The sequence below is a fragment of the Sapajus apella genome, unplaced genomic scaffold, assembly GCF_009761245.1.
Source record: "Sapajus apella isolate SASKATOON/1434 unplaced genomic scaffold, GSC_monkey_1.0 scaffold4, whole genome shotgun sequence".
NCBI lineage: Eukaryota > Metazoa > Chordata > Mammalia > Primates > Cebidae > Sapajus > Sapajus apella.
This window is the reverse complement of record NW_022436944.1, coordinates 55,221,174-55,247,042: the sequence shown is the minus strand read 5'-3', so window position 1 is coordinate 55,247,042 and position 25,869 is coordinate 55,221,174. Positions and strand designations below refer to the sequence as shown.

Below are 25,869 nucleotides of genomic sequence, written 5' to 3'. Positions count from 1 at the left end.
GCATTTATCTTGGTTGGGGTTATAACCCACCCATCCCATCTCTGTGTGTCAAATTTCATCTATCCAATGGAATCCAGGACAAAAGCTTCATAAAACCACAGACAGAAGCCATCATTTCTTTTTCTAAGACCTTTTTACATCATATAATTTCCTTTATTTTTATTTATTTATATACTTATATAATTTTTTTTTTTTTTGAAATGGAGCCTTGCTCTGTCGCCAGACTGGAATGCAGTGGCACAATCTCGGCTCACTGCAACCTCCGCCTGCTGGGTTCAAGCAATTCTTCCGCTTCAGCCTCCCGAGTAGCTGGGACCACAGGCGCGTGCCACCACACCAGGCTAATTTTTGTATTTTTAGTGAAGATGGTGTTTCACCATGTTGGCCAAGATAGTTTCGATCTCTTGATCTTGTGATCTGCCCGCCTCAGCCTCCAAAGTGCTGGGATTACAAACATGAGCCACCATGCCCAGCCTATATAATGTATTTTTAAAATTCATCAGCTTCTTAAAGGTAGGAGCTCCATAGAATGTGGCTCAAGATCTTGAAATTGGAAAGTGTGAAATAAAAACTTGCTGAATAAATGAATGCATAATCACACTTGTTCTCTTTTACAATCACATAAAGTTTTAAAAGATCAGTTGAGACAAGTATATCTATCTAACTATAACCATAATTATAGATATAAATATAGATACCAATCCTTTCAACATTAAGAATTAAAAATAAAGACCCAGAAAGTCTGGCATTATGGCATGACCTTCCAGATTCACATATTCAAGGAAGAAATAGTGCAACGGTTCACACTACAGCAGTTACCAAAATATGCCATAGTTGGAAGTAGGGTCGCGATATTACATTTTACACAGAACGCTTTTTCTATAGAATTAAAAGAGGTCTATTTGTGCTCTTGTTTTAGGATTCTCTAACACACTCAAAAAATGGTTCTTGCAATATTAGTCTTTTGATATATTCTGTGAACAAAAGATACTGTGTTCAAATACGTTTGAGAAACGATGCAAATTATGCCTTCATCTTAGAAATTTACAATATAAAGTGGTATATTAAAGATTTCCAAAAATTAGATAGCTTTTAGAAAGATTGTTTAACCTTGTTTTACATTGTCTCTCAAGTATGATTGTCCTTGGGATGGTCTGTTTCATAATAATATACATATTCCAAGGAAAGAGTCTTCCTTGGAATTTTTAAAATTTCTTTATATTTATATAAAATACTTACATTTATATTTAAAATATTGCTTCAAAACCCAAAAGATCTGTTTTAATGTCACCTTGAGGGTGAAGTATTTATAATACTTTATTTTTTGTTTATAAATGATCAAGGTGCTGTGACATGAGTCACAAGGCACAGGTAAGAGGTAGCTTTGTCCACTGTTTGTACCTGTGTATATGTGATATGGTTTGGCTGTGTCCCCGCCCAAATCTCATTTTCAATTGCAATCCCCATGTGTTGGGGAAGCAACTGGTGGGAGGTGGGAGGTGATTGGATCATGGGTTTCATTTTCCCCATACTGTTCTCATGATAGTGAGTTCTCATGAGATTTGATGCTTTAAAAGTGTGTGACAGTTCCCCCTTGCTCGCTCTCTCCTGTCACCAGGTGAGACATACCTTGCTTCCTCTTTACCTTCTGCCATGATTGTAAGTTTCCTGAGGCCTCCCCAGCCATGAAGAACCGTGAGTCAATTAACCCTGTTATCTTTATACATTACTCAGTCTCAAGTAGTTCTTTACAGCAGTGTAAGAATGGACTACTACAATATGGAACACAGGTAATAGGAGGATGGGAGTATGAAAGTGTTCCCTTGCACTTTAGCTGTTAGCAGAAGTGGAAGCAGAGTCCAAATATGCATTTATTAGATTTCAAAATCCATTTCTGCTGCAGGATTATTTTCCTTGATCGTATTTGATTCATACTCCAATTCTCTCTTGAAAAACTGCTCTGGTTCATATATACTCCACTTATTTTTTGTGATGATTTACAATTCTAAGTCTTCCAAACATATTTATTATAAATTACATAACTGCATTTCCATAATGTTGTATAACACATTTTGCTGCCTCACCTCATATCCTGTAGAAGTACATTAAATCAACAACATGATTATGGCTTAAATTTGTTGGTGTTCTAGTTACAACATTTAGTTCCAAATGCCAAACAATAACCAAATGTGTGATAACATTTACAATATAAATTTAAGTGGTTTAAATTTATGTGTCATGTTTTGAGTGGTGCCACATAATTAGAATATAATCCAGTATGCAATAAAATTTTGCTGAAAAAAATAAATGCATAAATCATTCTTGTTCTCTTTTACATACATACAGGTATTGATAGACTTAAGACCTATGCAACTTACGAACATTCGACTTTAAGACCACAATCGCTAGCCACGACTGCTCCACGTCTGGCAGTGCAAAAGTTGCCCAGCTGGGTGTACGACAGTGCGGACCGGCTTCTGGCAGCACTACCATCTCCGCGTGCATATAGCCTACTCAACTTACAACCAAATCGTGTTACGACTGGTCTGTCAGAACCAATCATGGTCGTAAGTCGAGCACTAGCTGTATAGAGGTATAATTTTTAGGAATAGCCATAGCAATATATCAATATATTTATATATCCATGTTTTCCTATATCTTGATATGTTTATAAACTGAATAATCCGTACTTACAAAATGTGATTGTCATAAGATTAGTAACTAAAATGAAAAATTAAGGGTTCTCTTGTAATAAATTTTGAAAGTGCTTTACTAGTAAAACCATCTTTCTACATAGCCATCCCCAAAATTCTAATGCAACAAAACAGCAAGAATAATCTAAGATCTGGAATACCATAATGCTGGTGCTATGGTTTGGATGTGCTGTGTCCTCACAAAAACTCATATTAAAATTTGGTCCCCAGTGTGGCAGGGTTGGGGGGTGGGGGCCTAATGAAAGGTGTCTGGGTCATGGGGGTAGATCCCTCATAAATAGGTTAATACCCTGCTATGGAGTTGAGTTAGTTCTCACTCCTCTTACTTTCTCTTTCTTGTTTCCTTCCTCACCATGTAATCTCTGTGCACATACCTGCTCTCCTGCTTTGTGCTATGAGTTGAAGCAGCTTGAGGCTCTCAACAGATGCGGCTGCCCAATCTTGGACTTTCCAGCCATCAGCATCATGAGCTAAGCAAACCTTATTTCTTTGTAAATTACCCAGCTTCAGGTATTCTGTTATAGCTACAAAAATGGACTAAAACAGATGTATACAAATATTTTGTGAAAGTAAGAAAGAAGGCTTGGCCTGGAATGGTATCCAAATGAATTTATACAACAAATGTCAAATGTCTGAACATGAAATACTCCTACATCTTTGGAGAAGAGTGGCCAAATGAAACTTCTTTAGGTGTAAAGCCCTGTCTTTACCACTAGCTTAGTAAATATTTCAAATCCATGGAAAAGAAGGCTCAGTAACTCTAAGGATCTTGAAAGAAAACGTCAAAAGTTTGCAGAACTTTCTGGAAAAAGATAAATATTCAGGCTCACATTTGGATTCTTAAATTTAGGATCACTGCCAAAATCAAAAAGCTAAATGGAGAATATTTCCTAACCCATCTTTCCATTAATGAAAGGTATTAATTAAGCAAACACTTCTCCTTTTCAAAGCAGCTATTGGCTCAAAAAGAAAAAAATGCAACATCCTCTTCTTATAACGCTTCTCATGGTCAGGGTAGACCATGAAAATATTAGTAGACTGAAATTTGAAAAAAATAGAACAGGCTTCATAAGGAAGTCTGTTTATTCAAAGCCATTGAGAGTATGTGTAAGAGTTCCCCTTCAAAGGAAAAAGGAAACAATAGTATAGAATGAAGGGATGGTAATCTGCTAGATAGAGCTGTTAGCTGGTTGCGTAACTCTCCCCGTAGCTGAACAAACGAAAATAGCAAATCTAACAAAGAATGTGATCATATGAAAAACAATAGAAATTATCCAGATATACTCTCTATATTCCTCCGATAGGTATTAAGGGCTTTTAGGCAGAAAGTATAAAATACAAAACTATTAGTCCGTGTACTGTGATATTAAAGTGAAGACAAAGGGGTTTTGTTTCCCCATTAAATATCTTCCAGAAGAGCCAAATCTCAGAGTTCACAGTTCTGTTATTTCTCAGAGAGACATTAGGTAGCCATAGGCTTCATCTAAATGAAATTGCCAATATTCTAGATCTTTGCAATTAAATCATTTCTGTATTTACTTTGTTTTAAATTAATGGGACAAACATTAGCACTTTTCAGCTACTGACTCACTGTCAATACTAGAGGCACTTTTCATTGTACGACCCAATACAACAGGCAGGATTAGACCATGCCTCTTCTAAGTTTCCTCTAAACAAAGATACCTTGTTTTCAGGTACATGATGAAACTCACATGAAGGTAGAACAGGGTTTGGTATAGGGCTGCTGTTAATGACGGCATGCAGGTTTTCCTAGTTGGTAAAGTATAACTGCATAGTTTTAATAATCCTATAATTAATAGGAAGGTATATATTTTAAAACTGCAAACTCTATGAATGAATGAAATAGATACCATCTTATTTACAGGACCCCTTAGTATTATGACAATAACCTATAGCTGGTTAAGACTTTGCTACAACATGTCCCCCTGTGATGCCAGTTGACTTATAAAGACCTGAAATACCTTTTCCATGCAGTAGTCATGAAATAGTGTTTGAAGGGAACACAGTGACACATAAGAAAACACACATTGGAAGACACAGTGAACCAAACTGGTGGTTAAAAACATGACCTTCCTCCATAAGGTCAAATAGTTTTATTTTGATTAAACACTACAATACAGTATATATCCATTAAAAAAGAAAACTCTATAATGTATATAAATTATTCCTTCAATTCATCAATTCTTCTTTTCTTTTCCATTACAGCTTTGGTACAATGTGATTTAGTATATAATTTTTAAATAGTTTTAGCATCACAAACTCAACACAAAGTACAAAACTAATCCAAATTAGGGATATTGTAGTCTACACAGTGGTATTCAGTGGTAGGAGAAAATCTTACCTTGATGAATTCATGTCACTAGCTAAGCTATAAAGGCATACCTAGCAGACATGACAGAAATATGCACCATTAACCAGCTAACGTGTGTATTAGTCTTTATTTTTTACAGAATACCAGCAGCAATCATTTGAGTGTTGAGTGAATACTTAAGTCCTCAGCCTGTTCTCCCACCTTGTTCTTCTTCCATCAAAGGCCATGAGAAATATCTGAAGAAATGTACCACAGCCAGAGCTCTCAGAATTTGACCTGCCAACCGGCATTGCTCATACTTGCACAGTTTGTCCTGCAGCTAGCCGACATCACTGGGACAGTGCTGGAGGGGCAGTGTGGGCCAATCAGCCTAAGGTTGTTCTGAGGGGTGGGCGGTGTGACGTTACAGTAAACAGGCATTCCAGTGGCTGGGAGTGCCCCTTGACCTGCCTGGTTAGGTAGCATGATTGGCTGTTGGTATGACTGCTGGGGCAGTCCTTGAGAACCCTGGGTCATTGGCACCTGTAAAAAGACACAAGCAAGAATCCTGTATGAAAAGGGTATTTTGAGATGTACAATAAGCAACACGGTGTCATGATAAATATTCAACCTTTTGAGTTCCTAACAGATCATCAATTCTAGCTCTGCCATTTGTCAGCTGTTTCACATTAGGAAAGTCACTTAACCTCTCTGATTCCCTAGTCCATGGTGATAATGACATACCTACTTCAAAGTGCCATTGAAGTATTGAAGGGATGGTGTACAGTGCCTGGCACTGCCTGGAATGCAGTAGATGCTCAGAAGGTGACATCTCTGAGCTTCCTTCCATTCTCTCTTGATGACCTCCAGAAGCTAGAGCCTAGATTTTCCACTGTGGGTTTTTCTCAGTTTGAAAAGCCATGCTCCCTTTCTGGTTTTATGCAAAGTGGCCTGGAGCCTTCCATAGTAGAAAGGGCTTTTGTCCTGGGCACCTATTACACTTTCAGCCTGCAACCTTAGAAAACACTTATTGTGGAGCTTGTAGGTAGAAGTCGATGCAATGTGAATAAGAATAGTAGGGTGCAGGGCCCTAGGATATGTCCTTTAGGGTCAGAAGCACCTGGTACAGTTAAATTTAATTATTATACCATTTCACTAACTCTTCACTTCTATTCTGGGGTACATTACAAAAGAATACATTACACTTTTCAAATACTCAACTTGGGTTTGGTCCAAAGAATGGAGTTGTTAGGAACTATAAATGCCCTTTAAATGAATCTGAGATGACATATTAAAATCTCTTATAACTTAAAGTTATGGAAAAATGAAGTTTATTTGGGTGTGTACAAAAATGAATGGAAATTTGTCATGAGGACTTTCTACCAATAAACAAATGCAATAAAACTTCCAAAAGTCTGTATGAATGAAACTGTAGACTAATGCGTTTTATTCCATGAATGTGAAGTTTATATGGAAATAAACTTAGCAGGCTATTCAAATGCCACAGTAGTTACAGAAGCATGCATTTTACATTTTCTACTTTTCTGTTTAAATCTTGATTCAAAGTGAATTATCAACAGTTATGGGCCAAGCACCCACTACCCAGCCAACCACGCAAACCAGGGACATACCCACAGCTTCCACTTTGGCAAGTGCTACTTAATAACCCAAAATTTTCCAAGCTGCTTATGTGTACCTGATAAGAAGACATTGTTGGGTAGGAAACCATCACACTTTGCAGCGGAGTTCCTTGTTGGTTATTCATCACGTTCTGACTCTGAGGTGGCTGCTGCACTCCTATTAGGCCTTGGAATCCCTGCTGACCAGACAAAACTGGCTGGTAACCTGTGAAGAAAAGAGATCTTTTGAACTGGTTGTGCCAGAAAGAACACTGTGATGTTTCATGGGGTAAAAGTACTGGTTCAGGAGGCAGCCTTCAGACATCTCAATCTCCTCATTCAGAATGAGTTATCAGATGTTTATTCCCTAAGAATGCATTTTTTCTTTTTTTACTTCTAAGAGTGAACAAGATTATGGCTTCAAAAGTTCACTGACATTTCCATTGTTATGCAGAACGGTCTACTGAACACACGTGACAATGGTAAATTCTTCATGGCACAAAAACAGAAAATTCTATTGATCCCAGCTGACTACTATAAATTACACCTTTCATATTTGGCTTTTTCTTTGGTTTTGAGGATATTTGGGGAATTCACAGATTATCTATCAAGATATTTTAAAATTAAATTGACTTATTCCCTTACTATCCCCTGTTCCTGGACAATCTCTTTTCACATGTAGAGACCACCAAACAGCCTATTCATTTTGGATGAATTTTATTTTCTTTGTGTCCTAGTGAACCAAACGACTCACTACCCTGAGGAATTCACAATAACCACTGCCTTAGACAAAAAGGCAACAGCAAGGGGAAGGCATGTGATATTTTTATTCTGTTTCACCACTAGCTTCAGAGATAATTTTTTAGTAAAATACTCCAAAATGTAACCAAATATTGATACATATAATAGATAATACAGAATACAATATTCAAAAATTTATCTGTTCATGTCCTTGTGGGTGGGTTTGTTTGCTTTCTTTTTTTTTTTTCCAAGTAGGCCAGAATTTATTTATTCTAGTTATTTAAATCCTCACTTCAATGAATGGTTTAAAATGCATCCTTATAAAGGAAGCCTGTGGATTGTTCTCGTAAATGTTGGGAAGAAAGTTATGATTTGGGTGAAAATGACACAGTGGTAGAGAAATGAAGCAGATTCACTTGATGCCATATAATAAGCTCCTTCCAGAGCTCATACTATTAACCGTGTAGAGCACCTGAGAATAAATGGAACTGCTATCTTAATGCAGTTCTCTGAGAGAAAAGAATCTTTAAAGTCCTAGATTTTCTTAATTATGAACTAGGTTTCACAATCAGATTTTTAATATTGAAACCAAAAGTTAAAAAATAGCTAATCAATATGTATAATTAAATAATCTATATACTGAGTGCCTGTTAAGAGTCTTTATATTGAAGAAGGATCACATTATATTACAGTCTTTATAGAAGACAATACAAAACTATCCTTGGATATACAAAAATACATCTTCATTCAGAAATATTATGAAAACGTGGCTTTCAAACAGTCACTGAATTAGGAGATTGGCTCAGTTCATCAAATGAGCTAGAAGCAAGGTGTCCTTAGTTTGGAGAACCAGAGAGCAAGCTTGGAAAAAGGCCAGTTTGGAGGTCTGGCCTATGCCTGCAATTGGCGAGTGGAACCAGTGTGTAATCTAAAAAGCTACGCTTTGACTTTCCTTATGTGTCTCATTGTTTTACATTCTTATTACCGTAAATCATAGTGGTTTCAATTTATTGAATTATTTTAAATTCTTTAAAGACACCACATATTATGAATATAATTAAGGGTAATGGCCACATTTCCCTGAGCTATATTCTGCCCACAGTTGATAGTCAGAACCTTCCTTTAATATGCTTGGCAGGTCTATTTAAGACTAACAAGGGCCAGGTGCGGTGACTCACGCCTGTAATCCCAGCACTTTGGGAGGCTGAGGTGGGTGGATCACGAGGTCAAGAGATCGAGACCATCCTGGCCAACATGGTGAAACTCCGTCTCTACTAAAAATACAAAAAAAAAAAAAAAAAAAATTAGCCGGGCGTTGTGGCGTGCGCCTGTGGTCCCAGATACTCAGGAGGCTGAGACAGGAGAATTGCTTGAACCCAGGAGGTGGAGGTTGCAGTGAGCCGAGATCGCGCCACTGCACTCCAGCCTGGTGCCTGGCGACAGAGCAAGACTCTGTCTCAAAAAAACAAAAAAAGACTAACAAGATAAGCTCAGAATTCTGATACCTACAGTGTTTGAGGTTTATACGATAAGGAAAAACCATCAGACCTGGGAACAAGAAATGCGATGAAGCCTATATTACCATTTTCACTACTTCTACTTCTCTGGTCTCATTTGCAGACACTACTTGAGAGAAAATTCTTTTCACATTAATTTCAGAAAATAGATCTTGATTGTTTTTCATTGGCTAGGTCTTCCATTGTGATTCATATATCCAATTGCCCTGAAAACTTCTGTGGCTATTTTATCATTTTATTATGACATTATTCCAAACCACATCAAGCTCTTTGTGCCATAAATTATTATAAACATAATAAAATAACTTGGGATGATCATAGAAAACCTATGACAAAAGAACTTCCCTCTGATTTACTTCTACAACAAAGAGTAGGCAGTGTAAACTCACTCTCAAGTCCGTTTAATTGTGAATATAAAAGGCCTTACTTCTGGCTGAATATTGAAAGCACAAGTTGAAAATGAGAGAAGTGCCATTTGATACTTTGGATTATATCTGTTCATACACTGAAAGGCTATTTGGCCTCAATGGAGCTTTGCAGAATATATACAGCTACAATGTAAACAAACTAATAACAAAAAGAAGAGGAAAGGAGGGAAGGAGAAGAGGGAAGTGAGGGAAGGAGGAGCGGGTCACTTAGTGTCTGCAGATTATTTGTGTATTTCCTTATTGAACCCTTCCATCCTTTCACAGAGGCATCTGTTTAAAAATAAATTCGGTGGCCTGTAAGAGATTCATTTAATACACCATCGTCTAAACCAAAATTGTGTGAAGGGAAAATAACAGACCTGTTAAGATATTCAGAAAGCAGAATGTCTTGGTTGGAAGAGGAAGCAATCCTTAATAACAAATAATATTTAAGGAGAGAAAAAGAGTGGGCAGGCTGGATTGCCTCATCCCAGGAAGGGTGCAGAGCCTGTGAAAGCAGGATTCATCTTTGCTGCCAGCCCAAATGCAGCTGCCCTGCCACAGCCTCCCCTTCTCCTGACCTCCTCTGCCTGATGATTTGTGAACTTTAATATTCAGTTATGCATAGCAATGGGCTACCAGCGCTACACTGGGGTTCCCATGGTAAACACACTTACGGCAAATAAGGATTTATGTGGGGAGTGAATACCATTTCAAAATGAAAACTTTAATGTAAGGAGAGCCCAATTTATATTCATGAATCCCATCCATTTCTCAATTCTCTCTCCAGGCAAGAGATTTACACCTGCAATGGTTTAATTGGGGGGGACTCATTTCTTTAAATTACGTCACAGAAGGTAGATAGCAGAATAGTCTTTAAGACGGGCAGCTGTCTGGATGTGAATCTGAGTTCTGGTTCAGAAATAGACAAATAGAAATAAAATAGCAGTGACCTACGAATGAACCGACAGTGTCTGCCTGGAACACAACACACCCGAAGGCAGAAATGGCAGCACTGGTGGGAACTGCTGATCTTGTCTATTCAAATGAGAAATGTGTTCCAGTTTGTCAATTCTTAGCTGTGAAATGATCACTTTTTCATATTTATTGAGGATTAGCAAGATATAATGCATCTTACAAAACGGAAGCAGCAACAGTATCTGCCCCGTAGGCTTGCTACAGAGTTGATAAAGACATTAGCTATTTTTATTATTTCTTTTTCAGTCAAGATCGATTCAATTTTCAAGTCACATGTGTCATTTATTTTCTGGAGGTAAAAAGGTTAGGAAATGGACAAATGCCTCCCAGCAAATAAAAGAACGCACTTGGCAAAGGCCGAGGAGTTTATAAGGTTTAAAATGTCTGCATTGTATAGATCTGAAAACGGAATATGTTTTCGACTAAAATGCAACAGTTGTATACTATTTGTAGTTTGAGGGTATTCCGTTAATATTCAGTCAAGAAAACATTTATCTTCATGTGGCACAATTATGAACAATTAGAATGTAAATTGATTAGGGATTGTAGAATCGCATGGCTGTGAGTAATATTATTTTAACTCTTATTTGAGTAGTTTGTTACAGTTTCAATATTTTGGAAATAAATGAAAAGACAGACAAAATAGTAATCTCTATTTCTGCATTTCTATTATTCTGCTGTTAGTTATGGAGGTTGAAACAGGGAAGGGAGTAGTGAAAAGAACAAATTTCTACACTGAGCATGTTTCTTCAGAAGCTGGCCAATTCTCACAGCCTCTCCCAATCCACCCAAGCAGTGTGATATACATGTGTTTATTAAGGGAAGTAATCTTAATATGGTAGAATGTCTTTTCAAATGATTAGAATTAGCAAGCTGTTTCATATAAAAAATATAAAAATTCTCTTGGAGACAAGATATTAATATTTCTCCAAATTTCACAGGAACCATCAAAAGCCTAGATTCTGAATCAAACTCTGCTTTTGTACATGGTGTGAGGTAGAACTACAGTAGCTTAGCTTACTGGTATAGCTGGTAAATAATATGTAGAAGAAAACTGCTTATCCAGAAAAGCCCTGTCCTTTAGCTAAAGTTTTACAGTTTGTGTATTTTGCCACTTTACAGCATCTGCCTGGTTCTTTGTCTTGGCTTTCTATCAATTTTCTGTACTTTATCTTCTTTGAGGATTTTCCATTATAAACTAGCTATATTTGTTGATCACTTACTCTAAGCCAAGCAGCGAATTAAGCTCTTGTTACAACAATCCTAGGAGGCAGCCAATATTACTAAACTCCGTTTGCAGAAGAGAAAGCTGACTTAGGAGGATATAGCAACTTGTCAAGGTCACACAGTTACTATGAGGAAGTGCAGCTGAAATTTAAGTTGTGGTTTTCTGACTTTGGCATCCTGGCTTTTGTGTGCTAAATTGTAGTACCATTTATTTATACATTCTTCTAGCTCTCATATTCCTCACATAATCCTTTTTATGTGGCAAGTATTCAATGACTGTGTATTACACTAATTGTTTTCTCAATAGTTCAAACAAGTAAAAACAGGTAGAAATTATGCTCCACAGTTTGTTAAACAAGATTTTATTAATAGCAAATAAAGAAAAACAGGAGAAATTAAAGGTAAAACATGACTGCCTGTCAGAATCATATCACTCGATGGCTGTTTGAAGGCTTGTTACGTAGAGAGTGAGATACCGGGAAGACAGTTGAGGGGTGAGGTATGGGTGGGGGCTATTCAAACAGATCCCCAACCCTTCATTTACTTCATTTTTAATCAGTGATACTATAGTTTTTCACTACTAGGACCATTTCAAATAATGGCTTTCCTCACAATCTTTGAAGAGACTGTGTATTTATTCGGGCTTGTTTTCTCAAAATAATCTTAAAGTCTTGAAATATAAAAATAACTTCACTCTACATTAAATATAGGATCAATTCAATGATTTGACTGTTCCAGGCTACTGGGTGCCTCTGGGAAAGTTACTTGGCCTTTGGAAACAAGGATAGTTAATATTATTTGAAAGATAAAAATAGGTTTTAAAAAAAAAGATACACAAGGACTCTGCCAAACCACCTGGGACATCAAATGAGGGCCTGGAGAAATCAACCCTCCTCAGGCCACTTGGAGATGGGTATACTTTTGGAATTCATAGACTACTGTCAATCTGCTTCCTAATTCTATGAACACTATGGATTTTTTCCCCTCTCTCACTTCATTACTGGGGCACATCGTCTTTAAGACAGAAATATTTTCTAGCTTCATCTATTGATAGCACTGTGCTGTTCACAGTAGCCTTAGGTGGAGAAAACAGATACGCGGCTTGATATTTTAGTATTGTTATGGTTTAATGAAAGAGGAGCCACTGCCTTATGCCTCAGCGACGTGGATTTTGGGGTCATGGATGTTCCTACCTGCAACTTCTCCTCCAGGTAAAGTAGAGGAGAGCTCAGTTTCACTCACAATGAAGCCTGTCAGAACTAGAGGTTGTTGGGCACAAGGAAGGCATCTGATTTCACTGGTCTTTACAGACTCTATCTTACTCTAATTCAACTCCCAGGAGATAAACCCAACGAGTGACAATGGAGACCAAGTGGGGTTAACTTTGATAAGCAAGGTGTGACTCTTTCTTTTGCCTACATGCCAACCTCACAATTTGTGTAATCTAAAATCCTAAGTAGAACCTTTACAACAAGAAAGTAGTATAGACTAGACTGGAAGACATTATTTTCAAACATGCCAAAAAATTAAGATAGAGTTTAAAATACATACTCTTGAAATCATAATTAGGCACTGTTCTGTCCTTATATAGGAAGCAAAATAGCATAAAGTGATTCTGAAATGTTTTTTAAAGAGGATGTACAAGAAATTTCTTTTTTCCCTTAGCTTTTTTTGTTGTTGTTGTTATTGAAGTTCATTATCGCATCTTTCATCTTTGATGTAAATGTCTTTTTTATTTTTTTTACCTTATTTATTGGCAGTTGTTGTATCCATTCTCTTTCTTTTCCTCACCATTTATTATTCACTGGTTTTAATTGCTTGGGAGCTTGGTACAGGATGACCTGCAGGGAGCCTGCATTGGCACGGGGGCAATGCAGAACTCTTCCTGGTAAAGACCAGCCTATCCAGATGAATTTGAGGGGAGCTGTGACAGGCCCTAAGAGGAACCACGCTTCCTGAAGCAGCAGTTTTTCTTCGTACTTCCTCTTTTGCTCATTAGCTTTCATACTACACAGAGTGTAATTCTTAATAGCCTCTTTAGTGTCCCCCGAGAACCTTCATGGATGGGTCATTTTCTAATGGCAGTACACATCAGATGAACCATCCTATTACTGCAAGCTCGGGGCCTCTTCACTGCAATTATACTATCCTGATCCATGTTATCACAAACACAAAGCTGGTTTTCTTTCTTTCTTTCTTTTTAAAATCAGGGCAAACATGAGACACATTGTTAAATGACTAGAGGAATGGATCATGCACGGAATTTCAATGAATGCCTCCAAGGGAAGCCAGCATTGAATTCCACTTTAAATGGAAGAGGCTGTCATATTATTGAAGTAATTCTCTGAACTTTCCTGGCCCATAGTGCTGTGCTGACATCCAGAGAGTTTCAACAACCCAGGGGGAGAAAGACTGCATGAAAGACTCACAAACGTTTTACTTTCTTAATGAGGTTGCGTGGCTTAGAAGAAAATGTGGCATTCTTGCACCTCTACCCGCAGTGTTAATTATGGATATACTTAAAACCAGGCTGGGAGGCAACAAATTGCTGCTGAGGCAACATTAAGAAGCTTTTTCCCCAGACCAAGCTTGGGGCAAAGTCAAAATGGAGATGGCTCTAATAACTGTCCCCATGATATTCCTCCTGGTGGATATTTTCAACGATGAAGTGCTGTTGGCCAGCCGACTACAGCAAGATAATTATGAAGTCAAAAGTCACAGGGTCAACATCATTGTGATCAAATTACTGTCACTGTTGCATGGCTACAGGATGTAACCTAGCCTTGGCCAATTATCCTGAAGTGAGTACCATGGCCACAGATTCAATCTATAGAAAACCACCTGTCACTACAACTGAAAAATAAATAAATAAATAAAACTACTTCATAAGCAACTGACAAATTTAAAGTGTCCCTCTTTATATAATAAAGCATTATAAATTATCATTCCCAAGTAGTCAACAATAACTGTCTTCTTCAATTCCATACTGGCAGGACTCTTGCTCAAAGATTGTTCCAGTGGCAGATCTAACAATAGTATTGTTATAGTGGTAGCATCTATTGGGAGACAACAAGTAATTTTCTAGGCAAAGACGATGAAGACAGGAACTAAGGCAGAGGTGGTAGAGAAATGGAGAGAAAAGGCATAGAGAGTTATCTGGGATATGAACTGTCAGAAACAGGAATCTATGATTTCCCGTGGTATCACATGGTTGGTGGACATGAGCATGAATTAATTGACTGCACTGTAATCAGGAATATCAGTAGTCTGCAGATAACTGTCTCTGAAAAACAAAAGCCCTGATTTGTGGTGCTTGCTAATTTCCCTAGTGTAAATATTCCTACCGTGCCTAGTTTCAAGCTACAAAGGGCTTAACAACCAGCTGGCAAAATTCCTGATGTTTAAACAGTTTGCTCTTGTGAGCCAGCCTGCGACAGCTCTGGCATGCTAATGACCTAATACTCAATGTCAAACAATCATAGTTTCAGTTCACTTACATTTTTGTCCCTTTTACCCTTTTTTGTACAATGTTATTGACTATTTGTTCTTTGCCATTTGGTATAAGAATGACCATAAAAGCCATTCACAGAGCTTACACAAATGGTGAAGACAGGCCACACACAGAAACTTGCAGTACACTTGGTCAGGCACCTGTCTCAGACTCTCGAATCACGGAAGAAAGAATACTTACTTCTACTGTGTATGGAAATGAGAAACACACGGTAAAAAGCTTCCAAGAGGTCATACTGAACCTAGCATTAGAAGTTGAGCAGATATTTGCTAATGGGGTAAGGTAGTGTGGAAATAATTGGAATAAAAGAGGCATAAGCATAAGAACCAGCACGTGCAAGGGCAGAGATCCAAAAAGAAAATGTTCAAGGATTGTAAATATGCAGATGTAGCAATAGGTTAGAAACAGGCAGAAGCAGTAGAGGATAGAAATGGAGCAAGGCTAAAATCCTAGAGTCAGGAAAGGCATACTACATAACTGGAGTTTAACACTGAAAGACTTAAGGTGCCATGTAAGATTTATAAGCAGAGCGCTGAAATGATGGGCAGTCATTTCATAAAGCTTCTCTAGGAGACACTGGGGTTGTATAACTGGAAGTAGAAAGTCTACTGGAAAGAAAAAGCAATAATCTAGAGCAGAGATGATGAAGACATGAAGACAAGGGTGACAGCAACAGAGAAAAGAGACACATCAGAGAGAGACAGAGGTAGGATGTCAACTGTCACAAACTGCCATCTATGAGCTGCAAGGAGGGGGTGACAGAAATTTAAATAATAATAATAAAAAAAAATTCCAGGTTCTGGTTTGGGTAAGGAAGTGGAATGCAGTGCCTTAGCTATGAATACAGAAAGAACAATTATATAGAGATGATCAGTAAACACATGAACAAAAAGTCTGGGGTCTAGGGCTCAGGGAAACAACCTGTCTTAAAGGCACAGATTTGGAAGTCATCAGGACATAGTTGCTCTTAAAGACAATATATTTATGAGTATATATAGTCTTTGAGAAGAATGTCAAAATGAAGTTATAAGGCACAATCATATTCAAATATTGGGCTAAGAAAATAAAACCTGAATAGGAAATGAGGAATAGTAGGAAAATCAGAAGAACCAGAAAAGAATGGTATCAAGTAAGAAGAGGTAGGGGAGAGTTTGAAGGAAGAAAACCGTGACAATATCCACAGTTGCAGAACTGCCACGGAAGAAAAGAAAGCAGACCCTAGGTTAAAAAAAAATACTGGTGACCTCAACAATAGCAAGGCTAGTGACAGGGACATCAGCCAGACAGAAAAAAAAATTCCTTTGAGAAGTCTGGCAGTCAGGCACCATGCTGGGTAGAGAAAGAAGAGAGCCAGAAGGAGGCATAGCGTTGATGGGGTTTCATAGTTTGTTTTTCTTATTCTTTCAACGTGGGATAAATGTAAAGGATTTGTATATTTTAAAAGAGGAAATAAATTTTAAAAAGATTAAAAATGTGGGAGATTAAGAAAATCTATGAACGTGTCATAATTCTGTCATAATTCATAGCACATTCAACATCAAGGGTTGCATACAGCCAAGAAGGCTGGAATTTGGGTGGCAGGGAATTGAACTTTCTCTCTGAATCGTCTAGTAGCTCTCCATGTCGCCTTCTACTACTGTATACTTCATTTGATCCAGCAGCAAAGCGTCCTGGGTTTTTTCTCTTGAGAATACAAGACAGCTCAGAGAGCTGATTAGGAGTCACAACCAAAGGCTATAACATAATTCTGGGAAGACAACAGAAGCTACCCAAGATAACTTCTGAGAGGAACCTGAAATAAATATGCACTTATTTATTTGATGAACATGATTAGTGTTTTCTGACCCACGCGGAATTGCAATAACCCAAGGAAGACTTGGTTAAAGATAAACGAGAAGTCCATGGTCCCACAAACTCTCCACTGCAAATTAATTGACATGATCAATTGATAGGAATACCATGCTCTATATGGTTTACTAAAATGAACAATCAACTGAAATTTCCATGAAGAAAGCGAAACAGGCTTCAGTAAGATGTTTTCTGCTACACCATGGATACATATTCTTTGAGCATATGTATGTACAAAACACTAAGTACTAATGTTTTCAGGATCAAGTTTCCTCTGATTTTCCTTAAGGTTCAGGTAGATATAATCAGTCAGTTTTAAATGCCAGAATGCTATAAAAGATAGAAGGTCCACTTGTTTATATTTCATTACAACCCAATAGAAATCGATTAATTCTAGATTATCTAAGGTATAGCTCATTGAAAACAACACAACTGAATTTGATATAACTCTATGTATTTTACCCGTAATCAATGTTTTCCAAGAAGAATTTGGGACTAAACATTTTTAAAGTTTTCATTATAGAGTTGGGGAACATGACATCTGATTCCCTGTTATTCTGTAATTTCATCAGTATTACAGCAGATGACCCCAAAGTAAAGAGTGTGGGCACCAGATGATGTCACAACCCCAAGCAATGGCAAAAGAGATACTTTCTATTTATCTGTGTAATCAAGTAGATCATGATTTTCCTTGGTAACAGCAAGAAGAAATGTCTTTAATCTCACCTTGCGAGGAATTGTTACTTAAAAGGGTTGTTTTATCTGTCTTCAGCCTTGTCCATACAAACAAATGGGCTTATCTCTTCAGCTGGCTGGAGCTGGGGGCTATGGTCCACACTTAAATCAGATTTTATAATAATTAAAGTGAAAATAAAACTAAAGGACAAATGCCTGTCCTGAAGACTCTTTCAATCATCCCTCTAGGGCAGGCTGTTTCTGTCTTGACCAAGAAGTTTCACTCCTCTAATGGCTTACTCCAGGATAAGAAGAGAAATGTTTCGAATCATTCACTCATTAACTTTTCCCTTCAACTCAAAGCATTCAGAGACAATACCTGCATTTCATCTTGATTAAAAGTGCTTTATAAGCACCCAAATGAAGCATGAGTATTTTAAGTGGTCACAAACCTCTTTTCTCAAAGTTCCCTTGAGACCGCAGAGGAGCTCCCTTACCAGGGACAAGCAGCTGTCTAAATTCTCAGGCAGAGGGATCCCTGTCTTTAGAGTAATGAGATAGCAGGAACACTTGGTCTAAGAAAGCCTGCCACGGTCCTCACATTTTATCCTTGGCAGGACACCAGGCTACTCACTGAGGGGTGCTACAGCAGGTCCATCCACACCCAGCAAGGTCTGCGGGCTGCCATCTCAGAGCTTTGGATTCTCACTGCTTGCCACGCAACCCAGCCTCACCATCTTGCCTCTGCCTCTGATTGCCTGCTTCCCCATCCAGCTGAAATTCATTGTTCCTGGGTCAATGGTTCTCAAGTTTAGCCTGCCTCCAAATAACCTCTGGGGCTTATTAAAACACAGTCTTGCATGTTCTTCACAGGTACCCCAAAACGTAAAATGCAATAAAAACAAAAACAAAAACAAAAACAAACACAAATTGCTAAGCCTTAATGCCCAGAGGTTTAGATTCTGATTGAGTAGATTTGGGTTGGGGCCCCAACATATGCATTTCTGACAGGTTCCCAGGTGATGGTAATGCTGCTGGTCTGGGCACCACACTTTGAGAATCTCTGCTGGGCCTTGACTCTCACTAAACACACTGCCTTGAATTCCTATTTTCTGTTTAGCCCACTCATTATTTTTTCCCTAACAGAATAGGTAATGGGATCTGGCAAATCACACTATGTAGGAGGCCATCTCTACTCTCTGAGTTCTTTGTTCTTATCTGTAAAATGGGCACAATATTTTCATGAAAAGTTGTCAGAATGGACTAACATCTCTCTTGTAAGACACATACCAGTGGTTGGGCCCCTGGCAATAACCAATATATGCGATTGCCCATGCCTCATTATTTGCACTCCCCACTTTTATGACCTTAAATCACGTTTTATTACTTATTTCGCTCCTGCCTTTTAGGTAGATTGCAAACTTCTGGAAAAACAGGCATATTTTATACATGTTTGTTTAGCCCTGTATTTCACATTCAGTGCCTCAAGAACATTCACTGATGATGCTGATAAAAAAAAAAAAAAAAAAAAAAAAAACTGTCCTATTCTAGCCACCCCACAAGTATCTTGCAATTCAAAAATAAGCTAGCAAATAAAAACTTGAAGAAAATGAATGAAGAGGCAAGGTACACAGAACACAGAGTCCAAAGCCTTGCCAGTGCAGAGGGGAAATGATTGATCATGATCACAAATAGTGCAAAGAAAACTGGACAGACAGTAACCAGTTTCTCTTATCCCATTTGCCTCTGAGCAGGCGAATGGGAAAGTGGTTTCTTCTAACAGCACAGTTTTTAAATTCCACCTCTTGATGTTGGGATGAGGCAGTGATAGGTCCAGAAAGCAAAAGGAGAAGGGAATATGGAAGGGGACTAAAAAGAGGACTTAGAAAAGGGAGGGAAAAAGTCATCTGGAACAGGTTATGTATGGCATTCTCAAACTGGGCGAGGCATCTGGAAAACAAGATTCCAGTAGCCTAGTGTTTTTTAGGATGTAATTGTGAGTTTGCTCCTTTATGACTATGTGTTAATATTTCACCTAAAAGAAAAGCAAACAAGAGAATGGATCTCACCTATTCCTCGTTGAGGTGGTATTTCTTGCTTTTCTAAACCTTTTTTTTTGACCCTCACTAAGCCTACATTTATTTACCTTGAGTTTGAACAGTGGATGTGGCAATATCCTGGCACAAGAAACTCTGGGTGCAGCAGCTGATGTTTAGAGGACTAAGACAGCTATTGTGCAGGATCACACACATAATTTCTCATAAATCAGGGACAAAATCCCAGTTTTTAACTTCCCCAGCATACATGCCACAGTGCTTCCTCCAAATGTGGCAGACTAGATCGCAAGATATATTTTTGTTTCCTGAATGCTCATACTGAGGAACTGTGCTCAGTTTTGTTGGTAATAGTCCACAAGTGCTTCATAATTGGGGGGGAAGGGGGAAAGCCATTTTCTTCCCCGACAAGTGTCAGTTCTGCTGCTGTTACCATGTCATTACTAGGAACCCAGAGAATACATCTTGTGTATGTGAATTGGACTTAACCTAGTTTGCCTCCAGTAGCTAGCAACAAACTTTTCTAAGATGAAACAGAGTAAACCATTAGGGAGAAAGAAAATATAAGTTTTGGAAGTTCAAAGAATGTATGAGTTGCAAAAAATGGAATCAAACCATCTCTTTTTAAAACTATCGGCTCAGTTCTATCATTCTATCCCAAAGTTTAGAAATACATATTAGTAGTTAATACCAATAGGCAACATTTCGAGGAGGCCATATAGTAGATTAGTATAGACCACACTTACAGGAACTCAAACAGGAAACCAAGCAGTCTCCTTTCTTCATGCAAACTGATAGTAACACTTTCTAGTGCACCTTATTGTACTCACAGGGCTCAGTGCTTTGTGAAATGGGTATCGTTATTATTTTCCTTTTATAGAAGATAAAAGTGAAGCATGAGGAATTGTGTAGATTAAAACCGGATAGTTTACAAGTGCCAGAATTAGGACGCAGGTATTCTAGTGACTCCACCCCCCCCCCCCCCCCCCCCCACCATCTCCTCTGAGTCCTATCAAGCAATGGAATTCCATTCAAATGAATCAACTGAAGAGGTTTTAACAAAGTACTGCCAAATGGGTAGGCAAGTTGAGGAATCAACAAGTGGGGAATACACCAGAGCCTAATAACAGTAGGGAAGTGTTTTTTCCCCTTGTCTGTGGGTCTTTTGGGAGAAGCCAGTGTTAGGAGCAGTTAGCAGGAGCTGAGAGGAGGGGCTGCCTGCCAGAACCAACTGCATCCCAAGGTGAAGAGGGAACGGGAAGAGGCTGCTCTCTGGCTCTCCCTCTGCCCTTTGATCTCTTGCCGCTGATGGCTTCTATTAGCAAAACCCAGGTGGAAGCAAGGGGGCAAAGGTACCTGACAGATGCAGTTTATGGGGTCAGGAGAGATGGATAGAGAATGGCTACGTGTTGGGAGGAAACATAGAAAACAGCCAGCACTCCCCTTCCCTTCCTAGATTACAGAGATATGTTTCTACGTCAGGAACCATTCCCAACCTACTGAGACAGTTTACTTAACTGAAGATTTTTTAAAAGAGTTGAATAATACTTTTAATAGAATACTGTCTCTCGGTTTTAGAGATTTTTTTCTCCCTTCAGAAATTATCCTTTTAACACCTGATAATACGTCAGACGATGCACTTGGCATGACCGCTTCAGCAATTAAGTAAATGTTAACTCTCAAATTTATATGTCATTAGATATTAGGGTAGAGTGTTTGACTCATGGTCCTAATGCCTGCCTTTCCATTTGGAGGAAATGGCAATGTTTGTAGGGAATTGATAATAACTTAGGAAGTATTAGTAAGCAATGTTCCTGTTTAAATATCTTGTAGAGCAAAAAAAGAAAAGTTAAATATTCAATATTCAGCTCAAGCAGTACTACTCATTTTGTTGAATTTGACATTTTCCTTCGCTGGCTGCAGAACCAGATGGCTGAGATCAAATAGATAACAATGGGTGAAAACTATTTCAGGGAAATGAGAAAGAAAAAAGGAGGATCTAGTTAATTTCTACAATGACCCTAACTGGTCCTTGCAATTCTGACATCATCTTTGCTTTAGAAAATGTTGTGCTGGAAATTAGTCTCAAGTTTAGTACATTTAGCCATAATTTGTTCAAATATTTAAAGCAATCATCTTCAAAGTGAGTAGTATGAAGTGATATTTAAATGAGACTGAATAATCTTTTGGTTTAAATCTAAGGAATTTTTGCTTTCTAATGGAAAACTCACAAGCTCCATGCCACTGACCACTGTCTCTGTGACTCTGGGAAGTTACCTGATATCTTTGAGCTTCACTTTTCTTGCTTACTAACTAGGAGAAAGTTAATTCCCAACGTCCTAGGGCTTTTGTGGAGATCAGGTAGATAGCAGGTAATGTGACTTGCCCAGCACATGGCATTTATTGTTAGTAGCTGGCATTAATTTCCACTAAATGGTGCTCAGTAAATAGGGGTATTTTCACTCTCTTCAGAATTATACCACAGATATAGAACAAACTGGGTGTCAGTAGTACCAAGACAGATCTGTCCAAAACAAACACACACACCACTCCTGGAACTGCTCCTTCTAAGGCTTCAGCACGCTAAATTTCCACAGGAACAAGGCACGGTCATTATGTGCGAGCCACATGGAAGAGACCATGGGGCAGGCAGTTAATGCTCTTTTCTGCCTTTGGATTATAAAGAAATTTTAATCCCTAGTAGCAAAAGTGGCAGAAGCAGCTCTGAAAATGATGGTAGGCAAAACTCTCAGTACAGCAGGTAGTGAAAGGTCAAGCTGGTCCTAACTGGGGAGCAGATATCCAGGCAGGAACCACCTAGAAAGGCACTTGGGCCCAGACGCCCACCCGTGGTAGAGCACTGACTTCTGAGTTGTAATTTTAGGACAGCCAGGCTGCTGTATTCCTTAGTTAGAAGGTCTATGCCATGTGTGCAACCAACTACTCAGATACATTTGAGGTTCCCTTCTTGAACTCATATAAGGAGTAAACCCAGTTTCACTGTGTCTTTTGTTTCCTAATCAAAGCTATGCTTACACTTCCTACAATAGCCTACATTTTCTTCCCATCAAAGGAGAGCTCCCTTTCACCCAAAGTCATCCTAGAGAAAAAGGGTGCTGAGTGCACTCTGGCTTCAAGCAGGTACCTTTCCGTCTTTTTCTGGTGACTTATTGAGTGGAGCTCCCTGCCATTGCATCAAAGAGAAGACACAAAATGTTGCCCACCCTTCTGCTTTCCCTGGCCAGCTGCTCTCACTAAGCGCCTGTCTTCTAAATTGTTAGATTATTACAGTTCTTTTTTTTTTTTTTGAGACAGAGTTTCGCTCTTGTTACCCAGACTGGAGTGCAATGGCGCGATCTTGGCTCACCGCAACCTCCGCCTCCTGGGTTCAGGCAATTCTCCTGCCTCAGCCTCCTGAGTAGCTGGGCTGATATTACAGGCGTGAGCCACCGCACCCAGCCTTACAGTTCTTCTCAGTACCTAGCACATCTGAGTCCCTTGCAGAGGTATAGAGAAACTTCGACTTTACCAATATTACTAATGTAACCATTTTGGAATTTTTTTTGTGGACAAAATGATTGAGCAAGTGATTTTTTAAAGAAAGCATAATATTTCAAATAACATATTATCGATAATATTCTAGTATTCTTTGAAATGTAATGTTTAGTAATATTCTCAACACATATGGAACGATTTTACTTTTTCCCATTTAACAAGTGCTAAATGATGTTTAATTTATTTTTTATTTACCTATGTAAAAATGATTTATAAACAGACACCTTTTGAAATATTGGGCTTTAGGGATTGAATAAATAGTAAAATGTACATTAAAGACACGTTAAAGTACCAAAATAGACAAAGCATCCAAACAATGCTTGAAAATGTTACACTTTATGCATTTAAAAAGTCAACTGGCTGGTTTTGATCTTTGTATTTTGTTTCTAATTGATCAATAAGACAAAAGCATTAGGCTGCTCCCTGCAATCTCTTACCCACAAAAAATACTACAGATTATAGATAGCCTTTATTCTTTCAAAAAAAGCAAATGAGATATAAGTGTCACTATTTTCTGTCTCTATATTTTGGAATTGTTTATCTATTTTTAATCAGTAGCTTATATTTAATATACATTGTAAAATATATTGCATAAAATGAAGATTAAAATCCAATCCACCTTTTTGACTCCTAACCTTTTTTAATAAAAGGTAAATTTTTCGGTTTTATATAGGATGACCAGGTATGTCTGTTAGTGGCTATGGCTCTAGTTTAATTATTAATAGCCCTCATTTTCACTCTCAAATGTGTATGGGTTCAGAGGGTAAATTGCAAAGTAAATACATATATACATACACATATGTATATACACTCACATGTACATACATATGTACACTTACACACATATACACATACACCCTGTTTTCATGTGTATGCATATGTGTACACATTTTTATAAACATAGTGAAGGTTTTGTTGAAATGAACTTAGAGAAATGGGATTCGTTTTGCGCTCAAAATAAATTGCATTGCAGCCTTTGTTTCTGGTTTTCTTTGTCTTTCACCAAAGGTTCACCATGCATGTAAGTTAAACAACGTAAGGCATAGAATTAAAACAGTTTGGCATCTAATTAGGTTCAAAATAGTGCCCATAGAAATGAGTGACTGAGTCATGGCATGCTCCCTTATCGAATTTCTACCAGTGTCTCAGAGAGCCTCTCCAAAATTCTTTCTTTGGGGAGTGGGGTGGGATAGAATGATTATATTAATTTGTATTAATCTTCTTTAAATTGACATATTTTACTTACTATCTTTAACAGCAGAAATTCCTGGATACCTTGAGTCCTCAGTTTAGGAAGTGCTGCTTAATTTCTTCATTAGTCTTTGAAATGGAAAGAACAGGGCACTACTAAAAAAATTACTGATCGAGAGCACTGACATTTAATACTTATGAAGAAATATGGATCACATGAAAAATTTAATAGAACTATTGAGCCCCCTTTTTTTTTTCCTCTGGAATTTTCTCCAGAGAAAATTTCTCTACAACTCCTTTTCTACTTAATTGTACCCAGGCACATATAAAAGCAATTTGCATAAAATTTCTCTGGTTTCTTCTGGAAGCACAGAAACCCAGTCACAAGAATCCAAAATTGAAAACCATTCATTGAGCAGGAGAGATGAGCAACCCTCATTTTTTATCATCCAAGTATAACACAATTCAAAAGGAGTCCGCTTCTCCGTACACTCCTCCAGAAGGATTCTAAGTATTTAAAAGGGGGTAGAAGAAAGGGAAGGAGGATTCGAAGAATTCACGCGGAATGCATATGCATTGCTAAAGAGCAATTCGATATCACTTAGACAAATGCAGGCATCTAAGACGGACCCAAGCGAGACAATCCACAGCTTGGAGAGGTCTTTGTGAATTTAATGTAGAAGCCATGTTTTCCTGATATGACATTTCAAAGTATAAATTTTGTCTCACATAGTAATATTTTCTGCCATGTTTTTAAAACTTTTCTTATTATATGGGAGCTTTTCTTAGAAGGGTCTTGCTGTGTTGCCCAGGCTGGCATCAAACTTCTAGGCTCAAGCAGTCCTCCTGCCTCAGCCTCCCGAGTAGCTGGGACTAAAGGCGCACATCACTGCACATAATAGGAAATCATTTTTAAGCTGTTATTAAGCCAGTGAGCACATTTTTGGAGATGATCTCTGTCTTACCATAGCTAAATTTGTAAGGAACACTTAACTGAGCAGTGAAGCTTTAGTACCTCACCATCAATATTGCTTACAGCAAAAGCGGGACACAGACACTGCCTTACAAATGTGTCTGATTAAAATGTGTCCCCAATACCTCCTGATAGAAACATCAGCTTAGTTGATATTGCCTGGGTAATGATGCCAGAGAACACAAAGCTACAAGTGCCCATATTTAAAATAGATGTAGCCTAAGATGCAGCACAATAATTAGTTTTATTATTAACTAACTAAAAAACACATACAGCTGTTACTTTTGAGAATAAAATTTTAATTAAAGAAAGTTGTTATTTCAGCAGGTGAGGGCCCTTGGAAAGCTTGCATGATGAAATTTTATGAACTATAACTCCTTAGTGGCCTGGCATTATTAACAAGATCATGATGAAGGACATAGTTGAGTAGCTTAAAAATAAATGATTACAACCACTTTACCTAGGTGCGAGAGAGCTGCTACTTGATACCTACTATCCATGACTACACATCTAATGATGTCTCAGTGGATGCAAACATTCTAACACTG

The 25,869-nt window shown here is 38.1% G+C and overlaps 1 protein-coding gene across 16 annotated transcripts in view; it reads right to left on the bottom strand.

Annotated features, from left to right (window-relative positions):
* Positions 1-4,785: 4,785 nt before the first annotated feature.
* ARPP21 (cAMP regulated phosphoprotein 21) overlaps positions 4,786-25,869 on the bottom strand; it is a 155,819-nt gene continuing 134,735 nt past the window's right edge. For all 16 annotated transcript variants that reach the window (XM_032269559.1, XM_032269575.1, XM_032269568.1 and 13 more), the window contains 2 exons: positions 6,722-6,870; positions 4,786-5,568 (listed from right to left, as the gene is read on the bottom strand). In XM_032269559.1, coding sequence (XP_032125450.1) covers positions 5,311-5,568; positions 6,722-6,870 — 407 coding nt within the window. In that variant the 3' untranslated portion in view covers positions 4,786-5,310. The remainder of the gene's footprint in view (positions 5,569-6,721; positions 6,871-25,869) is intronic.